We start from the raw sequence: 24,949 nt of genomic DNA, 5'->3' as shown, positions 1-24,949 counted from the left end.
TTCCAGGAAATCCATCAATGAGCATAAACTACATTTTAAGTCTACTCCTCCTTTTGAACACACTGTAGCCAACTATGCACATTCAGTCCCACAGAACAGTGAAAATGTCATGTCACAAAAATTCTAAACTATTTTATACCCGTGACCAACACATACACACACACACACACACACACACACACACACACACTCTCTCTCTCACACACACACACTTATTCACACACTTTAAACTCAACCTCTCCATCTTTGCCAGTGTCAAAGTCCAACACAACTCTCTGTCACAATAAAATACATTGACGTGGTTTGTGGTGAAAGGAGCCCCTGCAGCTCTGAGTCTGTCTGCTCTGGAAAGCAGAGCCATGATGAATATCAGTAGATGGTGGAAAAGGTAAACAGGGACACAGCTTGTGTCAAGCTTGTCAGAATGAGGATGAGTGTGCTTGTATGATCTCATATATGGTGTGTGTTTGCAATTAAAAGGGAAGTCCTCAATAATAAACACTGCATTGCTCATGAATAATTCAAAGAAGAATAATACTATCTGATGAAGAAAACCGCTGCTTTGTATTCCATTTTAAATTGTGGTTGCAACAGCAATCGCTATCACCCCATTTCATCACAGTTTCATCAAGAAACAAACAGACACTCTGCGCATGCCAACAGATTAGACTTTCATGCTGTATATGTGTGTATAGGCAATTTGGCCTCTATTCAAATATAGTTTTTTTTGTGTGTGTTTTGTCCGTCAGAAGAGCTTTGTGTTGGTTGGTGTCTGAGCTCAGTGATGCTAGTTTTTCATCCTCCGACATCATCATAAGATAAACTATCAAGATGACAGAGAAAGGAAAAAGTAAATGTTAAAGAGTGATGAGGGATGAAAGATTAAAGGAAGAAGGTTGGAAAATGTTAAAAAGAGAGTGGGAGTGCAACCCACATAAAACAACAGCTTACAGAGTCCGTATAAAATTTGGGAAAGGAGGGAGAAGGGGATTGAGAGAGGGGTTGAATTGAAGCCGAAGTGTTGAGGCACAAAGAGCTAGATTACAGCCTGACACAGAGTCTTTCTTCATCCCCTTCTCAATCACTTTGAAACAGAGCAGCACTCAAAAGAGAAGTGACAGAAACTGTCAGCATTAATAGGCACTGTAGCTGTCACTCCTTTTTTGTCTTTTAATATCCTCTCATCTATCCCATCTCCCTTCATGAAATCCAATTTGCTTTGACATCGCTGGATGAATGGTGAGAAAATGTCAAAACCAAATGAACAATAAATATTTCAAAAAGTTGAACCAAGGGGGGAGGGGGATTAAGATGGAGTAAAGTGAGCTTTTCTTACACTATAACAAACTGGTTCTATTCCAGTTCATATATCATCATGTTCGGTCTTACATCTTGTTAAATTGCCTCTTAGATCATTGGTATTCATTGTGTTTACTTTATTGCCAGCATTTAATGCCACTCTATGCATGCTTCATTTGCTGCATTTTCATTTGCCTAAACCTTCCTTCCACCGTATACTTTCATTCGCAGTGTGCATCCAAAAGAAGAAAAAAGAAAAACCCATTCCACTATTTTCTGCCTGCTCTCAGTCCTGCTGTTCCTTAGCTAATGAACAGTAGAGCTCCTGCGCCATAATAATTAAACTGCATGTAATATGTAGTAATTGAATGTGGGTGTGGAAATAAGGAGACGATATGTACTGGAGATTGGAGTGGTAGCGGGGCGTTAAGCTCCAGTATGTCTGTCTGTTTGTATGTCTGTCTGCCTGCCCACTGAGGGATGGGAGAGGAGTTTTACTGGTGATTGTGTTATTTCATATACTGCAGAAAAGAGGGGGAGGGAAGTGGAGGGGGAACATGAAGAATTAGGTGAGGGAGTAAGAACACGGTATGAAGAGGATCAGTGTGTGGGAGAATAAGGATAAGGGAAAGCAAAGGGTGAGGATGAAAATGAAGTGGGGGGGAAAGTGAGGAAAAAGAGTGAGGGCAACATGTCAGGTGTGTGCAGGTAAACCAACATGTATCATATGTGAGGTTATATTTTCTCTCCACTGGAGATTACAGTATGTGTGTTTCTCTAATGTTTTATACAGGTGGGCTCTCTTGCCTGAAACAAAGACATACACTTATATGAAATAAGACATCAAAGCTATGAGAAAAATAAGAGATAAGTTGTTTTACACAGCCAACAGTATCTATTTAATGAGCTTTAGAAACAACAGGCAGGACACCATTAACAGCAACAATGGGAATTTCACTGAGATATGTCTGCGTTTTTAGATTCACAGATGGAAGTCCTGTATTCAAATTATACTCACTGAGATGGAATATATCAAACATTTATGAGTTATTAAGCACTGACGAACCAACTCCATTATGTATCATGTGGCATCATCAATTCCAGTCTTGATTCTCAGATTTCCAGCCTTGAGAGACAGTGTTCAGGATTTTAGATATGAGCTTTTAGTGTGTGTGTGTGTGTGTGTGTGTGTGTGTGTGTGTGTGTGTGTGTGTGTGTGTGTGTGTGTGTGTGTGTGTGTGTGTGTGTGTGTGTGTGTGTGTGTGTCTGCGTGTGTGTGTGTTCCTGTGACAAAATTACATCGGTCGCCAGTTAATTTAGCTGTGTCAACTCCTATCCAGCAGGCCCTTCTGTCAGCATTCATCAAACCACAAATGGTTTTCATCTCATGAATATGCAAAACACCCCCTCAAGCCAATCAAAACACCATCCTACTCTGACACACACAATACTTCATGCACGCGCGTTTGTGTGTTTTGATATGCTCACATACAAATATGCCAGTCACACGTGTGTTGTGTGCATTTTAAAAGAGACAATGACATGGACACACTCACGCGTTTGCACGTACATGCCATACACACACACACACGATTGGCTGACTCACAGAAGGAAGGATTATAGTTCAGAGCTGTCAAACAAACCCGCCACATATCAAGTAATAGAGAGTTTTCTTCAAGACGGTTTGATTTTTAAAGACAGAGCTCCATCGTGCTTGAGAGGTGGAGACGGGGGAAACGTTTTCAAAGTGCCATAACTCTGCTGCAGGTGAATACTCATTCCTCACTTCTTTCAGCTGGGTTTTTCCATATTGAATTTCTTCGTTTTTGAAAATGGGATCATGACATATTTGATTAGTAGTTCTAGACTGTCAATATTAATTGTTCAGTATACTTAGGCTTTGCTAATCCAAATCTAAACACACACATGCTGTGATATATTGGTGGATAATTTGCCAACATAATTTGTGCTGTTTATTTCCATCAAATAATAAACTAGAGAGGAATCTATACAAAAACTCCCCCATTCACATTGTTGTAGATTGCCCTCTCCATGACCTCTGTTCTTTTTACTAAAACACACACGCACACACACACGCAAGCACACACACACATACTAAAAAAGGCTTTGTGAGCACCTCTGGGTACAATCACACTTTTAATCGTAGGAACCCCACTGCTCTGTTCAATAATAATGAAGGAATCCATTATATTTCACCTTGCACATAGTACATGCCTCAGTAATAGACATACTTAAATGCAGTACTGTTCTCTCTCACACACACACACACACACACACACACACACACACACACACACACACACACACACACACACACACACACACACACACACACACACACACACACACACAAACACCAACAAGCTATCCAGCCTTTCCTGTTTTAGTGTGGCACCCTACTATGCTGAGATATGAAAAGTCATTTTTTGATGGTGTTGACACAGACAAATGTTATTCCCAGCCTAAGTGGAATGTGAATTCTTGAGGTTAGTGACATTAAAGGATTTGATGGAGGGGTTTGCTAGCTGTTTAGTGTTATGTGACCCTTTTTGTCATTTAATTTACCAGAAAGTCCATCTGAAGGCCAAGCTGTGGATATTTTTTTTCAAACAGACACATACAGTGACTTATCATTTTAGTTTTAGTATTTTGTTCGGATTTGAAGTGAAGCTGCATTTGGCTGGCAATTTAATTTCCAGTCACTGATATTAATTGTTATCCATGTTAAGATTTTGCGGCTCAGATGCTGAAAACGGATAAGGGAAAACAGCCAACTTTCAGTGTATGCTACAGCATGTGCACACACATACAGCACACTAACACAAACACTTCTCAGTTTTCAGTAGTCTGTTCAGAAACCCTAGCAAGGAATCTGTTCACGCTTGATGCATTTCAGTCCTCAGGAGAAAAATGATGTGCCATAGTACCAAATATTCAGTCCAATGTGGTGGCTAAATCAGGGCACTGTGTACATGTGTGTATGTGTGCATGATTTATTAAACCCAATACCAGGGGTTTAAGCCAAACACGCCATGAAATAGTATGCCAACAGCTTGGCCCTTTTAGCTCACTGCTTTTACTCTTATTGAATCTCAAGTCTACATCTCTCTACTACAGGAAGAAAGCTCTATGTATGTATGTCCTTAACATATTACTTGAACTGTTCATCCGATTGAATCCACACTTGTCAGGTGTATGGCTGGGGACACAAGGGAGTGCAGTGTTGTATTTGGTTTCATTTGGGCATGCGACTCATTTGATATTAATACAATTTGAATAGACCAGCAATCAGTGAGCCACTGAGCCACAGAGTTTCAGGGCTCTGCCAAGTTTTTAATCAAGAATGGACACTCTGACCCCGCATCTAAACAGAAAGTGTAGTGTTAGCAACATGTTGAGAGGAAGTCACCCATGTTCTGGAAATGCTCAGAGCCCACTACACAATGACTATAGTTAAGCTCGTAAAACGGAACAAATACTTCCACAGGCGGTTCAAGATCAGTTTGTCTCATATGTTCTGAGACCGTGGTGAATGTGAAGTGCCACTTCAGACCAAGCACAAACCTCTGGAGCAAAGGCACAGAAAATAGGAACAATCTAAGAGCTCAATATGATCGTTCCACTTTATTTTAGGATTCACATTATTTTATTTTTAAATGCAGCCCTTATTTTACTTGAAATGGGAAAAGAACATTTACTAATAGAATACTTATTATTTATTTATTTACCTATAAAATCTATAATATAATGTTAGTTTCTTTCATGTTGTTGGTGTATATACTCATTCATACCTCAATTGAACTGCATTTTTTTTTATGCACTGCAGTAGCAGCTGGAAGCCCAGCAATTGCCCGTTCCAAAAAGGCAGGTTTTAAATGGGCACTGCACTAGTTCATCATAAACAAACACAAAGAGGTACTCACGCAAATAGTACAGCAACTTTGTGCTACATTCATGACTGAAGTCCCAGAAATATTTGGTTGTTTGGTGTCAATGTCTACACATTCCTGCCTATTTTTTTAACTTTCCATTATTGTTTTCAGCATAATTTAAACTACAGGCAGTGTTGCATCACTCAGCCCTTACCAAATGAATACATGCATTTATCAAGAGGAGCACTTTCATCATGTAATCTTTCATTAACAAGTCACTCGCACTAATGGGGAACAATGTGTCATAATTGGCAAAACTAAAAGACACAGTTGACTTGCTACAACATAATGTGCTTTCAAATGGCCTGTTCCATGATGCCTTTAGCTACATTTTTTTTTGTAACTTGCTAAATTTGGTATTTTAGACTCCCAGTCATAGAGACAACAATCACTACTATAAGCTGCTCCAGCTCAGGCTTTGAATTTGCTTTCAGCATGGACCTTAATATAACTTAAGCATCAGTGTGTCATAGTGCAAGTGAAATAACCATCGGACTCACTGGTAATGGAATATTTATCATGTATGCTTATGATGGCATTTGCAATGTTAATTTTCCACATGTACTTTAAATGTATATTCATAAAGGTTGAATAAGATTTTCAACTAAGTTGAACAAAAGGTGAAAGCAGGGATAAAATCATCAGAGATGTTTCTCTGACTATTTGTCATCAATGAACTCTTATCTGGATTTCACTGACAGCTCTGACCTTTCCTCCTTTACACTGTTAACTTTGGTCAGTTTCTTTGGTCTGTTGCACATAAAGAGGATCAGAGGTGTCAATTATGGTCACTGCTTTTTATTAAGCTTTGCATATAAAACTAAACTCTCAGACTTCATGTCTTGCTTCACAGCATTTAAGTGTCAATTACTGCTGTAGATCAGAAACCCTGTAATTCCATTGTGGCCAAATTAATTTCAGCTTTGCTACTTTAGATGCAAAAGACATTATAAAAGACATAGTTGGTACAGGAACATTGAAATGTACATTGCTCACGTAAACACGTAAATCACACATCGGGTCTTGATGAATGAATTATTCAAGTTGAAAATCTTGTACTGATTTACATTGTATAATTTATTGAGAAAAAAATTACGTAACAATGGTCAATGGAAACCCAAATCATCAACCCAATGAGGGCTACATTCAAAATCACACCGAAAAAAGTAAGAAATTGAAATCACAGGCTGATCCAACTTGTGTGAATTTCATCACAGCAACTCAGTACTGTGTATGGCCCCCGTGTGCCTGTATGCACTCTCAACAATGTCTGGGCATGCTCCTGATGACTCAGCGGATGGTGTCCTGGGGGACCTCCTCCCAGACCTGGATCAGGGCATCAGTGAGCTCTTGGACAGTCTGGTATGGTACTTAGCAGTGTCAAATACACCAATACATAATGTTCTATAGGTGGATTTAGGTCAGGGAAACGTGAGGGCCAGTCAATAGCATCAATGCCTTTGTCATCCAGGAACTGCCTACACACTCTGGCCACATGAGACCAAGCATTGTCCTGCACCAGGAGGAACCCAGCGCCCACTGCACCAGCGTAAGGTCTAACATCACTCTCAGGATCTCATCCTGGTATCTTACAGCAGTAAGGGTACTATTGGCTATGACATGAAGGTCTGTGCGACCCTCCAAAGATATCCCAGATGATCCCACCGTCAAACCGGTCATGCTGGATGATGTTACAGGCAGCATAACATTCACCAGAGCATCTCCAGACTCTTTCACACCTGTCACATGTGCTCAGTGTGAACCTGCTGTTATCTGTGAAGAGAACGGGGCGCCAGTGGCTGACTAGAGGATGTCAGGCCCTCATGCCACCCTCGTGGAATCTGTCTCTGACAGTTTGATCAGAGACATGCAAACCAGTAGCCTGCTGGACAAGGCTCTGGCAGTGCTCCTCCTGTTCCTCCTCACACAAAGGGTATCAGTCCTGCTGCTGGGTTGATGCCCTTCTACAGCTCTGACCAGCTCTCCTCAGCTCTCCTCGTGTAAAGGCAAACCTTCTTGCGACCACACGTATGGATGGGTTAGAAGCTGGAAGAGCTGGACTGTCATTGCACCTGAGTCGGCTGCAGGTACTGCCTCATGTTACCAGTGACAGGGACACTAGCAGAACACAAAACTAGAGAAGAATCTGTCAGAAAGCATAAGGGGAGAGTAATGGTCTGTGGCCACCACATGCAAAACCATTTCCTTTTTGGGGGTCTTGCCTTTCCCTCTCCATTGCACCTGTTATCACTTTCATTTGTACCAAAGTTGGTGAAGTTGATTCACAACTACTTGTACTTCGGGGCGGCTGTGGCTCAGGAGGTAGAGCGGTCGGCCTCCAATTGGAGGATTGGCCGTTCAATTCCCAGCTCCTCCAGTCCACATGTCGATGTGTCCTTGGGCAAGACACTTAACCCCAAATTGCTCCCGTTGCTGTGCCAACGGTGTATGAATGTGTATAAATGGGTAACTTCCCCTGATGTGCAGGTTGGCACCCTGCGTGGTATCCCCTGCCATCAGTGTATGAATGTGTGTGAATGGGTGAATGAGATGTAGTGTAAAGCGCTTTGAGTGGTCGTAAAGACTAGAAAGGCGCTATATAAGTACAGTCCATTTACCATTTACTTCTGAAATTGATATCCCTGAAGTTTAAGTGACTTTGTCACTGAGAGGCCTTATTTTAATTTCCATGTAACCCTACAGTAATAAACTGATTAGAGCTAGCTTACCACACAGATATATTTACACACTGTCAAGTCATATCCAGCATTTCCAGTTCATTTTTTTAAGAGATCTTTGTCCACAGTGAAACACTCCCTAAAATTGCCTGCTCTTCATCCTCTTTTCACTTGGCCAACAACAAGACTGCAACAAGAGGAATGGGACACACATTATTATATTTTTGCAACATTGTCAGTTAATGGTCGCCCATAAAGTTGGAATAAAATATTTTTTACCTCTTTCAATGAAATGATTGTGAAAATGTGATTTATTCTTGATAGATAAAGTGTATATATTCTCAAAATTGTATTGATCAATCTTATTGCACCTGGTCAAAGGTGATTACTGATGTGTATAAATAGAAAATAAAAAGAGGAATGTGTCTGAAAACAAAATTATTCCAACTTTATTGGCGACCGTGTATTAACATTTAAAAGAAGTGAATACAGAGAAAGTTAGAGACGATAAAAAGTTGTCTTCTTAACTTTGTACACAGTATACAAAGTACAAAGTATTGAATACTGATAATGATTGCAACTCCTTCAAAAATGGCAATAAGCCCTACTGTGTTTTTGGCTTTATTGACATTGAATTGATCAGTTACAGAGAAAGGCCCAGAATATGGACAGAATGTCCTTCTAAACTTCACTGCCACACATCCCCTCACTGGGCCGGTTTCTCCGCACGTACTGAAATAAGTTTTAGGATTTACACACTCTCTTTTTCACCTCTCTGTCCATACAACAGAGAAAAATATTTTCAAATTTAATTTGCTTAGTGTGGACATACTCTCAGCCGGGAAATTGGTTGCTACTTTTAATTTTGATCCTTTGTAATGTCAATGTCACAGTCTCCTGTATGTCACTCCACTGCCCTCTCAGCTTTAGAAAGTCAAACCATTACCATCTCTGCAGTAATGTAACTGCTGCTTATCCTCTTTCCTCCCGTGTTCATTACATACAGTTCTTGTGCTCACAGCGTCCTTCACTTTCAAATATATCAATGAGATCTGAATAAGGGTTTTTAATCTGATGAGGACAGATAAGGGCAGTCATTTTCTATATAATGGTATCATTTAAGCAAGCTAATGACATATTGTTGCTTGTCCTTTTAAATTGCTATGGCAACTAAAATTACATTTGGTCACCTACGTCAAATACATTTAAAAGACGAGATGAGGTTTTCAGTGAGTCCTTTAAAAAGGTAGACAATGAAATCGTGAAAAGGATCAGCTTTTTAAAGGTGGATCTCATTTATTACAGCTGGTCTTTTGCCATCCATGGGAGTGCAGCGTCTGTGACAACATTTTTGACACAGAGATTTGTCAAGAAACAAAGACTAACAGAGAACAATTAGCCCCCCACCCCGAAATGATATTTGATACATGAGACCGTTGGAACATGTGAAAGATATATTCATTAACTTTTTGGATCCTGTATACTGTTAGGCTTTGTTGAGTCATTCTCATTTGCTCCCTTTGATGAAAAGCATCAATATTAAACAGTATTTTATAATATCAAATCAAAGTGTGTGAAAATATAATTTTCTCAGCATGGCCATTCTTTCAATTTGCTTGACCCTTAACATGGATGTTATACATTATCAGTTAATCACAAAGATGTCACAGAAGTGACCCACCGGTACCTTCTGACACAGCGATCCATCACAAGCAAAGGACATGATACTGTCGGTCTCAGACGAATGCATCTGTCGCTGAGGAGATAACTCACTGAACTTAGGATTCCTTTTGCTGCTGGAAGAGTGAGGCAGACAATGACCTTGCACCAGAGCTGTTAGGCACTGGAGCCCAATGGCTGTAATTGCCTGTCAAGCAGCAGACATAGGGTTTGACTGAGTGGTTAGACAGCGTAATCCAGGTGTTTGCAGTGTCAATAAGGGCCCTTCAAAGTGTTCTGATGGGAGGTTAGAAGAATATACTCTGACCTTTTGTATCCGTTACTGTATGTCCCAAATTTCATTCTGTTTATAGCATCATGTGTGGATATTAAATATTTAATGATGGTATTAAATTAAAATGGACAGATCCTCTTAGGTCGGCATTACTCTGTATTGTCATGTGTCACAGTGTTGATTTATTATACATCCCAATTATAATTGCACCTGACATTAAAAAGCACAGTAAACACACTGGAGTCAGATTTGTGTCACTATAAGAAAGGTTATTTAGCATACCCCTTCCCACTGAATTTCCAGTCTTTAAAATTGTTTTTATTTAATCAGGTTTGTTTACCATCCACCAGCATCCTGACAGTCCACTTTTGAAAAGTATTGTTTTACTCTGTGTGTTTTCTGTTTGCCTGCTTCTGTTTTCACCTGTTTGACATGTGTCGGCCTCCTCGTTGGATATGCACACAAAATGTTACATCCATTGATGACATATTATATTGTGCACCCTACTGTTAAAGGAATAAGCTGACATTTAGATGAAGAGATTGATAACACTCTTATGTCTGTGCTCTGCATATGAAACAACAGCAAAAATGTAATTTGGTATATCTCATTTGTTTAATGTGTAAACAGACTAAATCGTAAAAACCATAAAACCATTTTTGGCTAGGTGAAGTGACTTCCTGGATTCTCTGCTGGTTGCGTGGCAACCTCAAAATGACGACATGAGATATGTGAGTGGCATTGATCTTCTTGTCAGTTAGCAGGATTGATAGAAAATTTGCCGTTTAGCTGCAGCACATTAAACAGCATGTTAAGATACATAAAAATGTCACTTTAGATGCCAGTTAGATGCTGGTTTGATCTTGAAAATTCATGTTAGTGTCACACTGTCTGTCCCTGTTTTTTATCAACAGCAGTTTGTTTAATTGTCTCCGTTGCACACACAATGCAAGTAGCCTGCTACTAATGTTAGTCAAACAAACCCTCGTCTCTCCAGTGAGCTGAGACAAAAAGACACATTTCTGATATTTCCATAAAGACCATATTTCTTTATTCTAATACAAAACTATTAAAAATGCATATAAAAATATGTTGACATTATTGTTGACTGCAAAGAGGGATAAGGAGGGGTGTGAATTCAGTTCTAACTATCCAGCTATTTATCTACACTCTCCACTCACCCTACCTCTCCTAATATGGCAAATTGTCACCTTATATCGGCATCCTCTGAGCAGCCTCCCTTCCCTGGTTCATAGTTACTACAGCCTCTGGATAGCATAAACACAACTATAGGTGGATTTTGCCAGCTGAATTTCAGACATACTGTCTCAGTGTGCGCATTATGCCATGTCTTTCAGGGGAGCTCACTTTTTTTTAATCACAGGGGAAATTTGGGGGAAATTTGCGAGGAAGCTTCCTTGTTTTCTTTTTGTCACATCTGTATACTGACTGCAAAACAGAGAATTTTGTAATGGTGATTCGGAGAAATGCGCTGACTGAGTGGAACTAAGAAAATGTGTTTTTTTTATCTTTGAGTTCAAGTGAGTTAAGTTTATAACACTGTGCTGCCATAGTGCTACAATAGCATGTATTCTGGTATCTTTATTAAAGTGAATTAGTTATGAATCACCCTTGTGAATGAAAAATACATCAATAATCTTATTTTATGTACGATCCATGATGATGAACATACAGAAAATTAGAAATGCATGGAAAAAATAGCAATTTTCAAAAATTCACAAATCATGTTTTCTAAGAAGCTGGTTACCCTGATGTTCACACTGATGTTTTTCATGTAAGAATTGGCTACATAGACACTCTGACCCTGGCAGTGTCACTGTAATTATCTTAATGAGGTATTGTGCACCTTTTATCCAGAATAGTCTTCCTTTCTCCCTCAGTGTCTACATCTCTGCTGCTGTGTGCTTGTTTTAAGACTCACTTTTCAACTCTGAGGGCCAGTGAATTCATCTCGCCACACACACACACACACACACACACACACACACACACACACACAACTATGTACACAGCTGTTTCTTACTATCCACACAGAGCCTTCTCTGCTATGTAAGGTGGAAGAAATAAATTGGCCTTGACACTGACACAGACTGAGAAAGATGCAAGAAAGCGACAGAGAGCCTTGGCATAATTAGTTCCTGGCTCTTCATAACTCATAGTCTTGGTGGATGTCTCATCCTCATATCAAAGGGTATCAAAGGATATAAAGGTAAGCCCATATTCAGACATCAGACACCAGATTGTCTGGGTGTCTGGCCAGAACAAAAGCTATTTTAACTGCTGTAGGCAGAGGACATGAGAAATCAAGATGTAGATATACATGTTAAAGACTGAGATTATCAAACTGTTGGCTTTTAGACTTTAAGATGAGGGATAACATACCAAATCAAGTGAAGAGGAGCTGCTCTTATGGGGTTAAAGTGATATTATAGTTGGGAGGTGGAGGTTTTCTGACTTTTTCAGGAGTGAGTCTGTCTGTGTATGTCACTGTCACTTCAAACTGTCATCTTCTTTCTTTTAAACAAGGACTCAAGTTCATTTCTATTTGTTCATTCAGAAATTAGGGGTCATTGCATTTTGGCTCCCCTAAATATTTATTAATGGCGACAATCTGAAAATTAATTTAATCAGTGAAATGGCATCAGTAAACTGCAACGCATGCCAAAATAATGCAAATGACAAATGCATTAAATCCAACTTTTGTGACTCCACTTTTCTCTGGACAGACCACTGGCTTTCTGCTGTTTGGATTTCACTCATACATTTTGAATAATCCTTTTCTTTTTAAAGGTTTAGTGATGACAAATGGCAAAAAAATGTTTAATAAATCATAACTTGTGTGACATTCTTCTCTGTTACAGCTGCACTTTTTCATTTAAGTGTATATGCAAAGAGTACCATTAGAAATCTCTGTCACTTTTGCATAGTAGAAGTCTCACTTTGTCAAAAGTGAAGAGAGAGGGTAGCTTTCTAAAAAAAATATTTAATTTTAGAGGAACTGTCAATTTTTAATTCAGAAAATGGTTTCTGCTAGCAGAACATTAGACAAAAGAAAAAGAAGGAAGATTGAGGGTACTTTCTCACAAATCAGAGACAGTTGCCCAAAAAAGGAAAGCCAAAGTCAACTATGGTATGGTGGGCAAATATAACTGATGAATGTGCGTGCCATTTCCCAAGTTTGTTATGTACCCTTCTCCTCTGTCCAACCTTAATTCATCTCCTGTCTCTCCTTACTTGTCTGTCTCTCTTCTCAGTGCTGGGAGGTGTGGAGTCACGTGGTGTGCTGCGGAAAATCAGTGATATGCTAGAGGTAATTCTGAAGAGGATGGACAGTCTGTCCAAACTCGACAACACCTCCACCACTGACGCACGGCGCCTCGATGAGCTCAGCTCTGCTATCAACAAGTAGGTTTTTTTTTTCCATTTGTCTTTTTTTATTGTGTGTTAGTGTTAACTGGTACTGGCATCCAACAACATTCATATTTCTTTAATCAGCATTCACTAACTAAAACCATTTGAAATAAGATTTAATAGATGCTGAAATCCTCCATTTTGTCATTTTAATTTTCCACTTGTTTGTGGATTTTTTGTGGCCATGTGGGTATATCTAAACTAATATTTAAAGGTGCCCCTTTATACTGTAGTTTTGCACTTACATAAAGTTGGGGGACTTGCAACAGATTAAAAAAGAATAGTCAGAGTCAAAGCAGCAGATGTTAAGATATCCTTACTTTTAGTAGGAGTCAAGCTCATCACACTAGATCCCACATTTCCCATAATGCAACTCAACAGTGTCTCTCATCAGACTTGTCTTCATAAAATATCCCTGATGACGTCATTAGAGATATTTTCTCAAACTTTTCAACGCTCTGTCTAGAAACACAAAAGCCATTGCACAACACAGGCATACATATAACATATAACACAACCTAGACAAATCTTTAAAAACATTAGACTTGAATAACAGTAAGAACACAAGAAGAATAGAGAAAAGAACAATAATGGATAGACACCTAAAAAAAAAAAAAAAACTGAATTTTCAGCTCAACTTCTCATTCCCTGGTCATCATTTATTCTCGCTTTGTCACAACCTTCAGCATCTGATACCGGCGTACAAGGCACCCTTTGGCTTCTGTATAATGATGCACCAGGTTTTCAGGTAACTCCAATGTGAAACTATCCTCAGCAATATTAAAATGCCTAGAGCAACTGCTCTGGCCATCCATTCACTCCATTATTAACCCGACCATCATGCAGTGGGAATGAGTACAAATAAGAGGCAGGATACTGAAGAAACTAGGAAATGTATTCTCTAGGCAAAATAAAAAACACTATAGCCAACAAGTCCATCAAACTTAGTCACTGGATGACCATCAAATTACAGCACAGATGATAACAAATAGAATCAAGATAAACTCTGCATACATGATACTCATACATGAAAGTAGATTTCAAGATTCAGCAACCAGAACACACTAAGAGAGGGTGCATACTGTATATATGCTAGGAAAGAGGTGAAAACAGTGATTAACTAGACTATAAAGGTGGCTGGAAGTTCCAGAGGGCATTCTGGATAGCTTCCTAACTGCTACCAGCAGCAGAATCAGCACCTTGTAGAGCGCCGTGGCACACAATCTCTATACTGCAGCACTATAAGACGCTGTGGAGTGGACATCAGTTCGGTGGACCAGGGGAAGTATTTTCCTCATTGTCAATTCCCATGTTAAGATTTTTTTAATTTCATGTTATCTTCAATATTTCTCAACACAAAAACAAAAAGTGTCCTTAATAACTCAACAATATGATATGTAAGTTAATGATAAGTTAATGTTATGGCCCTCCGTTTTAATTACTTCACTGTCGATTCTGAGAAATAACAATTTTTTCTGCGTTGGACAGTGGAAGGGTGCAATATATATGATTCTCAGCAAGCGTTGCTAAGGAGACTAAGTCAGTCAATGTTACAAAACATTCATTTACTATTATATCTACTATGTAATTTTAATAACTGAATGAATTCCAAACTTATTAAGATTTTAGTGTGCAACTGGCTCATGGAGTCCCACCCTCTTTCGATATATGTGCCAACACAGACACACATACACATGTTTTTATGTTGAGAAATTTTGAATATGTCATTAAAGACAACTTTATGATGGGAATTGGCAAGTGAGGAAAAAACCATGATCCCTTCCAAACTCTACACTTTTTTTTTCTTCTTCTCCTTTTTTTTAGCCTTTTCTGCACAAGCTGTGCTACATATTAACCGTGGATCATGTATTAGTACAAGCAGGTCCATCCATGTTTGTACGATAATTGCATTTTTTTCTTGGGGTTTGTCGGGTCTTCTCACACCAGAAGTCAAGTCATTACAGAGCAGTGATTGTGCTCCTTCCTGATGCCAGTTGGTTATCAGGCTATCAGCAAGTTCAAGAACAATCTTTGTTTGTAGTAAGAGATTAAGTACACAAATAAAACAGGTAGCAAATTATACATAATCATATAATCATTAAATAATAGTCAGTAGGCATTACAAAACTGACAAATCTACTTAATCTGAACATGGTAGTGAAACAATAATATTACATTAGAATGGTAATTTGATACAGTGTAGGTAATATGATTGTAATTGTGAATGGAAATGATAATATATAGAGAGCACTACTGACTTATATATAGAGCACTACTGATGAAGTTGCTTTTTCTTTGGTATATATATATATATATATACAGTATATAGACATGGGATAGTATAATGACATCATCCTATTTAAAAGGTAACACTTATTGTCATTGATGTACATCACCTCTCTATCTTTATTGTAGCCATGACTTCTATCTTCTCACCTTTCTACTCCTCACTTTATTATATTTCACTCTCATCTTCACTCTCATTTCTCTTCACTCATGCAGTTGCTTGTGGAAATTGCTGCCTATTCTGTTCTTTGCCCCTTTAGTACCAAAACATCCAATTTGTCTTTTCTACCTAACATTCTGTTCATTCCGACTCTGTTCATTTTCAAATAGCCTGACTAAACTCAGTGCAGCGGGTGCGATGTGATACACGCTGGCAGAAATCCCCTCACTTCTACAAACCTTGTTAAATGATCCTGGATAAGCGCTCAGGTTCAGATCTGCACAGAGGCACTAGAGTGGAAGGATGGAGCGATTAATACGGTGTGGCGTCTGTGTTAACTGCAATCAATGTCTAGTAATGGGCTGTTTAATGTGGAGGAAGCCGTTCTACTCCTAGGCCACGACAGTGGAGAAGGTCCCTGCTATTGGTGCAACTCTGTCTATAGTCAGGGACTGTGGTACATGCATGTTTTACTGTATCAGAAATCAATTTCCAGTTATTGTTAAAATACTCCCTATTTTGCATTGAAGAGGTTGCTGCCAGGGTGTAGTTGGGGTTAAACACATAAAATCACTGTTGTGTGACTATCCTGTTGTTTTGTTAGTGAACAGTCTGCTCCTGATCATCACTAGACATCATGCTAACCTTCAATTTATTAATAAATAATGAATTGATGGTATGCAGTGCCCTCTAAATTAGTTAATGTAGTGTGATATGTAGTTAAACTAATGTAACAATATAAAGGATACTTTTACATAAATATAATTATTCAGTAACAAAGGACATATTAAAAGTTATTTTAAATCACATTATTAGTCACCATTATCTCATTATCAATTACTAAATATAAATAAAATACTAACAGATTTTATGCTTATTTCACATGGTGTGGGTTGCAATGGGAAAGAAGTGTTTGCACCTTTTTGACTTACTTTTGCACACTATTCTCAGTAGTGAAAGTACTTTAATTTTCACATTAAGTACATTGCAGATGCAGAGTTGGTCTTGTGGAGGTAAAATTATAGTAGGTACAATGAAAATAGCATTATATCAGGGTTTAGGTGGAGCGTCCTGGGTGGCACAGAGGAAAAAAGCACTTGGCCATCAACTCAGAGACCCAGGGTTAATCCCCCTGCAGCAGCGCCTTCAGCCTGCCTGGTTGCCCCATTACACTGGTGTTCAACCTATTAACCACATGTGTAGTTGCTGTGTTTGTAATAGTGATTTAGAAAAATCTAAGGTCATAAAGCCTTTATGTTACGTTGTCAACTTTCTAAATGTCTTACGTCTCACTCTGAAGGAAAATAACAATAAACTATGTAATAATGTAATATAATAAAAGGGAAAATATTACATACTCTGATAGGCTGTGACAATTAAAAACTGACTATAACTGCAAAACAGCATTTTGAGGTAGGAGAATGTGAAAAATAATCTGAGAGCCATATATCCTGTCAGTGAAGATGTGTAGCTAACAATACTGGTTTGCTTTGTTTACATTCTGATTCATTGGTACTATTATTGCACTGCACTTTGGAAATATGATTTGACAATTTTGGACTTTTGAATTTATGGCCAAACATCATTCAGGAAGCCAAGGAAAACCTTTTGCACATACACACTTCTACGGCATGAAGTTCACTTTACTTCATTTAATTCTTATTTGACTTCCTCTTGAAAAGTAGTTCTCTACTACAGCACCACTCAAAATCAGAACGCTGCAAAAAAACTTTTATTTTTTATTCTGAGTACAGCTTGGGATCAAACTTTTTCAGTCCTTATACCAATAGTGATATCTGGTCTTTGGGGTATTGACCAACACAGGGTACTGATTTAATACCAGTGTTTATTTATTAAGTTGTATGCCTCACTGTGTGGAAGAGACTGGGATCATTCTTTTATGTGTAAGACAACATCAAGCTTTACTTTAACATTGTGTTCCTAACTTTGTATAACAACAAGTAACAAATAAATACATATATAGATAAATTTACTGAATTATTTATTCATATATCGAACTGTTTGAGTCAGTGTCAGACCGATATCTGATATCTGGATACATGCATCTCAAAATACAGAGTATTGACTGAGGAGACTGTAGTGGGCTTTCACCAAAACACACACATGGACACAGTTATGTTCCTTTGAGGTCTCCCCATTGAAGAAGGAGAATGATATATGTTTAATGTCTGTGTAAGAGAGCCTTGTTTGTGTGTAATTGCATGCTAGTCGTGCATGTGTGTGTCCATGTACTGTATTAGTTCACTTGCAGCAACACTTGTTAAAACCAGCCTGGGCATGAGACCAGGGCACAGACCCTTGCTGAGCACCTAGCCTACAGGATTAATGGCCAACACACACACACACACACACACACACACACACACACACACACACACACACACACACACACACACACACACACACACACACACACACACACACACACAATGTCACAACAGGGACAACATAATTCTCTCTTCAGTCCAGTTATTTTCATTCCATCACTAGTTCCCTCTCCCTTCCTGCCTCTATCTGCCTCTATCTTTCCTTCTACCTTTCCTCTATCTTCTCTTTTCTCTTTCTCTCTTTCCCTTATTATTATTTTTTCTTACTACTCTTTCTCTTCCTCTTGCACTCACACACATGAACAGGTTGAGATAGTGTGTGAGAGGTAGTTGAGTGTTGTGGTAAAGTTGATTTTTGCCGTCGGGGAGAGGAGCAAATGGGAAGAGTGAGTTTTATAAAAACATATCCCAAATCAAGCCCAGGGAGGCACACATTTTTCGGAGAAAGACACACACACACACACACACACACACACACACACACACACACACACACACACACACACACACACACACACACACACACACACACACACACACACACATATACGTTTGCTTAAGTCACTTTTGGGCTATTTACATAGACTTACAATCATTTCCTGGAGATCAACCCTAATCCTTACAATAACTACTGACCCAAAAATCAGTGTTTTACCCATCAGGACACAGCTGGTCTTAAGTCTGATTTGTGTCCCTGAAAGTGACTTAAGTCAAACCAACACACAAGCATGCATGCTTGCTTGCTTAGATCACTTTTGGGGACATTACATTGACCTACATTAATTTCCTGGAGTCTTATCCTAACCCTAACCATAAACACTACTTTCTGAACCTTAACCCTTTCCCTAACCTTAACCCAACCTTAACCCAAAAATCAACGTCTTACCAATTGGTGACATGGCTTTTTGTCCCCAATTGGACAAGCCATCCCCAATTAACTGGTCTGTAGTGTGAGATTTGTCCCTGAAAGTATCTTATGATAGGCAGATACTCACACACACATATACACACACACTGGGCAGGAGTCTCATCTCCGTGTGAGCCTCATTGGTGCTGACACACTCCCATGTAGCGGCGAATGGGACTTGATGTCTGAGGCCCTAGTCTGCGATTCGCCCACAGGGCAGCCACTCGTTAGAGCAGAAAACGGAGGGAAAATAACAAGGGAGAGAGGGAGAGAGGCAGGGGGACAGCAAAGAGCCTGAGAAAATGAGAGAGGTAGACGACAGAGGGGAAAATGATGTGGAGTTGATTCACTCCATTTTACTGTGCAGTGGACGAGACGGGAGATTGGTAAGTCTCCCCTTAGGCATACGCTCTCTGAAGATCACTGCTGTGGCTCGGCTTTACCTATTTCTCCTCCCTTAAGCACCCATTCAGCTCCGTCAGTAACAACCTTTATCCCTGGAGGCCTTCTTTTCCAAAGCACTCAAGTCAATGTCATAGCTTTGCTGGAAGTAGTTGACAAAGGAGACACTTACATTCTTCATTTATTGTTTTTTTTTTTTTACCTAACCTAACTTTATATGCCACTGTATATATTTTTTTAAACTGAATGAATGATTGTGTTTCTGTGTGCATTGATGCATGTGTGTTGGCATTTGTGTATGTGTGAAAATTAGCAGTGGAAGAAGTGCTTGAGAGTGTGATGTTTTAACATTGTGACATGGGGTGGAATAAGTCAGCATTCACGCAAAAAAATGGACATCAGCAAAACACACAAACACACATGCGGACATCTTGTCAAAAGCATTTCTTGCCCTGAACAGCTTTATTTGATGTGAGGCTGCCAGAACTGTCCTCTTCCCTCAAAATGATGAGCTCATTAGACAGAGAGGAAGGGAGAGAAAAATTAAAACATGAGAACACATTTTCATTTGTATCCTTAGAAACATTACCGTCTATCATTGATTTTCTCTTACTGCTTCCCTCTTAGTATCTTCTTTTCAGTGTTCTACTTATGCCTGGCATCCACCAGTGGATTTCCTCTCATCTCTTCTTCTCCTCGCTATATTCGCCTCCCGTTTTGTCTTCTCTTTGCTCTTCTTCATTTGTGTTTTGTTTCCCTCATTTGTAAAAGAGCCAACTGTCTACATTCATCAAAAAGGCGGAGGCTGCATTGTGAGTAGCATGCAACTGTGGGCTATCAAATATGTATATCCTCCTTGTATTCTTTGATCATAATCATCATTTAATGTTTTAGTCAAAGTGTTTTGTTGGTTTCCTCTGGAAGGCACAGAGGACCTCCTTATTTTATCCTTCCTCTTTCTTGGCAGAAATATCCCCATGGTACTGTTGGTCTGTTTGCTGTGGATGGTTGATGTTCTTCCCTTTCTTTTCTGCCTGTGTTTATGCTGTTTTTGACTCAACAATCTGCATTTCTCTCTCTGTCTCATTTTTTTCTTACCCTCTGGAGCACTTTTCCTTCCTCAGTCTTTCATCAGTTTCTCTGCCTTAGTCTTTCCTTCTATGTTTTCTATTTTTCTCCTCTCTATATACATGCCTAGGGATGAGTCATCATCATATCACACATTATAGGTGAGATTAAATAGTAAAATTTTATGAAAGACAACTTTTGCAGACACAACCCCCCCCCCCCAAAGAGATCTTTATAATAATATGGGTTTATGTGTTCACCCATTTTACCAAGGTCCTACAGACGAAACACATTACACTTGTATAGGTTTGCTAACATGGTCCCTGTAATTCTCTACAGCTGAAAACTATTATTAATGTTTTAATATCATTTTATAGCCTTATGTAATACTGGCTCTCATTATAAGACAATATAAGGTAATAACTTCCACTAACATGTATTCTGTATTTGTCTCACTTGCAAAAAGTTGAATTATAATTAGTTCTGTCATATAGATTTATTGCGATAACTCTGTCATGGTGCTTTCATGCTGTTTTAAGGCATGTTTTAAAATATTTATTTATACTGTGGAGATGTTACCTTTGGTGTCTTTTAAGCAGGTGAGATGAATGTAATTTGTTCCTCCAAATAAGCACACTAACATTGATGAAAATTAAGCTCAGAATTGTTTTTCCAAGACACCTGTGATGCAAATGCGAGAATTATCCCGAAAAACTATCAAATTATCACATATTATGAGAGTCTATAGACACAATTATACTACTACAACTACCTTGTTTGAAAATTAGAGGCCAGTTTGGGATAGTTTACAGCCTCAGGGGTTAGGGGTCAACAACTCCAAATCTAAGGCCATAATATTCTGTAAGAAAACAATGGATAGACACTTCTGGTTGAGAGTAAGTCACTACTTCAAGTAAAGAAGGTCTTGTTCAACAGTGAGAGTAAGGTGGAGCATGAGATTGATAGGCAGATTTGTGTTGAATCAGCAGTAGTATAGGTATTGTGCTCATGAAGTACATCGTCTTGAGAGCTTGAACATGAAGGCAAAGTTTGCCTGTTGATATACATGCCAACCCTCATGACCATGTGCTTTTATTTCTTCAAGGATGGCAGGGCTCACCCATAGAGATGGCTTGAACATTTGGAAGGAATATAAAAGTGCTGCTTTTTCAGTTAAGTCAGTTAAGGTGGTTCAGGCATCTGTTTCGAATGCTTCCTAGATGTCTTTCTGTGGAAGTATTCCAGGCACATCCAACTGAGTGGAGACCATGTGGCAGACCTAGACCACACTGGACAGTATCCCATCTGACCTGGAAATTCCTTGGGACCCCCCTGGAGGAGCTGGAGGACATGACTAGGGAAATAATGTATGGGTTAGCTTGCTTATCCTGGAGCCAGCATGACCTGGGCATGGATAAGCATGGATGAAATTATGACAGATTTGAGAAGTATGTACTGTAATCCTTAGCAGAAGACTGAACATAGATTTTGCTTTCATCCATTCATCCAGTAAAATGAGCTACCTACTGCTTTAAGCAATAAGTACACAAGCTACATGTGTGATTTTTGTTAAAAGTTCAAGTTTTCTTGTGACATCAGAAATTAACAAATTCACCATGTGATTTTACTAAAAGAAAATTAAATACAAGATAGGCCCTTAGTGTGCACCATGTAGTGCAAAAAAACAACTGCAAATTACTTCCTAATTTCACATTTCAGCATATTTCTACATTTTGGAGACAGCTGTTGTCCCTGAAATATTCATGCACTAGAGAATAATGGCTTGTCTGTTGTAGTGAACATATTAAAAAGGACGCAAACACACTTAGCAATGCTTACAAGTGACACTTACAAAGTTCTTAATGGAGCGTGGAGACAGCCTGTGACTTTTTTTTTTTATGTGACTTTTTTGTTTACACTTTGAAAAGCAACAAAGGCACATTCCTTGCATAATGCCTCAGCCCTGATTTCTGTTAGTTAATGTTCATGCAGCTGCTGTTGGCATTTAGTTAGCTAAGCAGCTTTGCATTCTATTTTCTACACACACACAATCAATAATTCTCATCATCATCAATGATGATGTGTTATTATGCTGCATTTAAGCACCTGGCTTTAATGAGGGTTAATACCATTTGCTGATTAGACAATATACAGAGAGACGGGTAGACGCATGCAAGCACAATGCACACTGAAATCAAGTCATTTAAATGGACATAATGGGCACAGCAGTATGTGTATGTATGGGTAGGCTGGCTTGGCTTTGTGTGATGTGCAACCATGCAGTCAGATCCTCTGAAAATATGCAGAACTATAATGTGCACACAAACAAATTCAAACACATACAGTACACAAAACGCACACACACACACGCACACACACACACACACACACACACACACACACACACACACACACACACACACACACACACACACACACACACACACACACACACACACACACATTATTATGTGAATGGGAAGTCTCTCACCCCACAGAGGAAGTGGTATTAACAGCACAGGTCCTTTTCTATTTCACGCTCCAACCAAGTGTCTACCAATTTGCATCTCCCACTAACACTTCTACATCTGTTGAGATGTAAAAAGAAAGGGAGGGGAAGCAGAGTAAGACAGGGGAGGGAGAGGAGTGAGGAGATAAGAGTGAGACAGAAAAAATGGGAGAGGAGGAGTGGTGGATGATTTTTTTTTAACTGTTGGTGGGAGTTTTGGCTGCCAAGTGTGTGTGAGCATGGGAGGAGAGGTTCTACCTTGATGCATAGGTGTATGTTTCTTTTCCATTGCACTTTGTTTTAAATAGAGTTTTCATTTTATGACAGTAGTGTGAAGCTACACCACCTGTCACTGTCACATGCCTTTATCCGTGCATTCTTCACCCTTACATTTGTGTGTGCAGGTTTCAACCGGCTGGCTTGGTGGAGAGGATACAGGCTATAGCCCAGAATGTCTCCAACATGGCAATCAGGGTGGAGCAGATACTGCAAAACAGCATGGTGCAAGGAAAAGGTACAGTACTAATCATCATCATCTTCACTATAAAATTCTCCATTCTCCTTATACCCATGAGAATTGGTTTGGGGAATGATTGTAAACTTCCCTTTAAAAAAAACAGAGAAGTTACATTAAGTGTAACTCCTCAGTGAACTTGAAGCACAGCTGGACTCATACACAGCTGTCAGCTTGTGTGGGTAACTTCAATTGCTGCTGTTTCTTTCAACAGAGGAAAAGAGAATACAAAACAGTTCTACACACACACACACACACACACACACACACACACACACACACACACACACACACACACACACACACACACACACACACACACACACACACACACAGAAGCATAAACACAGACACGCAGAGTACAAGTGACACTCTCACACACACACAGTTACAGACTTATGTAAATGGGGATATCTAGCTGATTTTCGCACTCACACAAATCCCTTCTGACACATTGCCAAAACACAAAGATGATTGTTTCAGTTTGACATCCTCCCCACAAAAACATGAAACTATGAAAAAGTGTATGGGATCAATGTGAAATTACAACAATAAAGTTAAAAATAGGTTATCAAAAACAAAAAAATCAGCTGAAAATCTGAAAACCTGAAGAGCAGAGAGCTGCAGTTAGCTTTGATTTAAGACAAATCCAGTACGAATTTAGAGTTAGTGGATAGGTTCTTTTACATTTTCTTTTTAGTAAAGTAAGATAACAGGAGAGATGCTCATCTATGCAGAAAGTAATCAAGTCTTGAAGCTGTGGTCATCGCTGTATATCTCATCTTTGTTTTATTCGTTCCCATCCAATCCTGTTGTTTTCTGTTGTCTTGCTCTTGCATATTTTAATCAAAACTTAAATAATACTGAGCATATAACAGTTCTGTACACACATATAATGTAACCACCATTCACCTTTTTCTTCCCTCTTGTTATCCTCTCTGTCTTTTTCTCTTGAGGGTAATTGCCCAACTCTGAGAATAAATGAGCATTACATCTCCTTTTGTTTTTCCCACTGAATCTGCAGGGATGACGACGGCACATGCCAAAATGAAAACACTGCTACTTTCTCTAATCACAGATGAATTGAAACACTGCCGGCAGACTTTATTATCATAGTGGCAGTTTATTTATCTCGTGGTCAGGCATGTGTGAGAGGGAAAGACAGGAGAGAGAGAGAGAGAGAGAGAGAGAGAGAGAGAGAGAGAGAGAGAGAGAGAGAGAGAGAGAGAGAGAGAAATAGAAAGAGAAAGAGAGAGAGAACACGTGATTAGAATTTCGTTCCCCTCAAGCACCGACAAGGCTTTTATGTTCTGTCTAGCAGGGACAGGAGTCAAGTTTTTATCTAGTTAGTTGACCACGTTTTCAATTGTTGCTACAGTGTTACTCTAATCATATTTGTAGGCAGTGTGTGTCTCAGTGTGCGTGTATTTTTTATTCAA

The 24,949-nt window shown here is 39.1% G+C and overlaps 1 protein-coding gene across 1 annotated transcript in view; it reads left to right on the top strand.

Annotated features, from left to right (window-relative positions):
- Window positions 1-24,949, top strand: part of LOC133993914 (alpha-1,6-mannosylglycoprotein 6-beta-N-acetylglucosaminyltransferase B-like) — a 120,895-nt gene that overhangs the window by 24,270 nt on the left and 71,676 nt on the right. The window contains exons 3-4 of the mRNA XM_062433050.1: window positions 13,160-13,310; window positions 23,401-23,510. Coding sequence (XP_062289034.1) covers window positions 13,160-13,310; window positions 23,401-23,510 — 261 coding nt within the window. The remainder of the gene's footprint in view (window positions 1-13,159; window positions 13,311-23,400; window positions 23,511-24,949) is intronic.

Source organism: Scomber scombrus, chromosome 2 (assembly GCF_963691925.1).
Source record: "Scomber scombrus chromosome 2, fScoSco1.1, whole genome shotgun sequence".
In the NCBI taxonomy this organism is placed as follows: domain Eukaryota; kingdom Metazoa; phylum Chordata; class Actinopteri; order Scombriformes; family Scombridae; genus Scomber; species Scomber scombrus.
The sequence above is the reverse complement of the archived record's forward strand: the minus strand, read 5'-3'. Positions and strand labels throughout refer to the sequence as shown.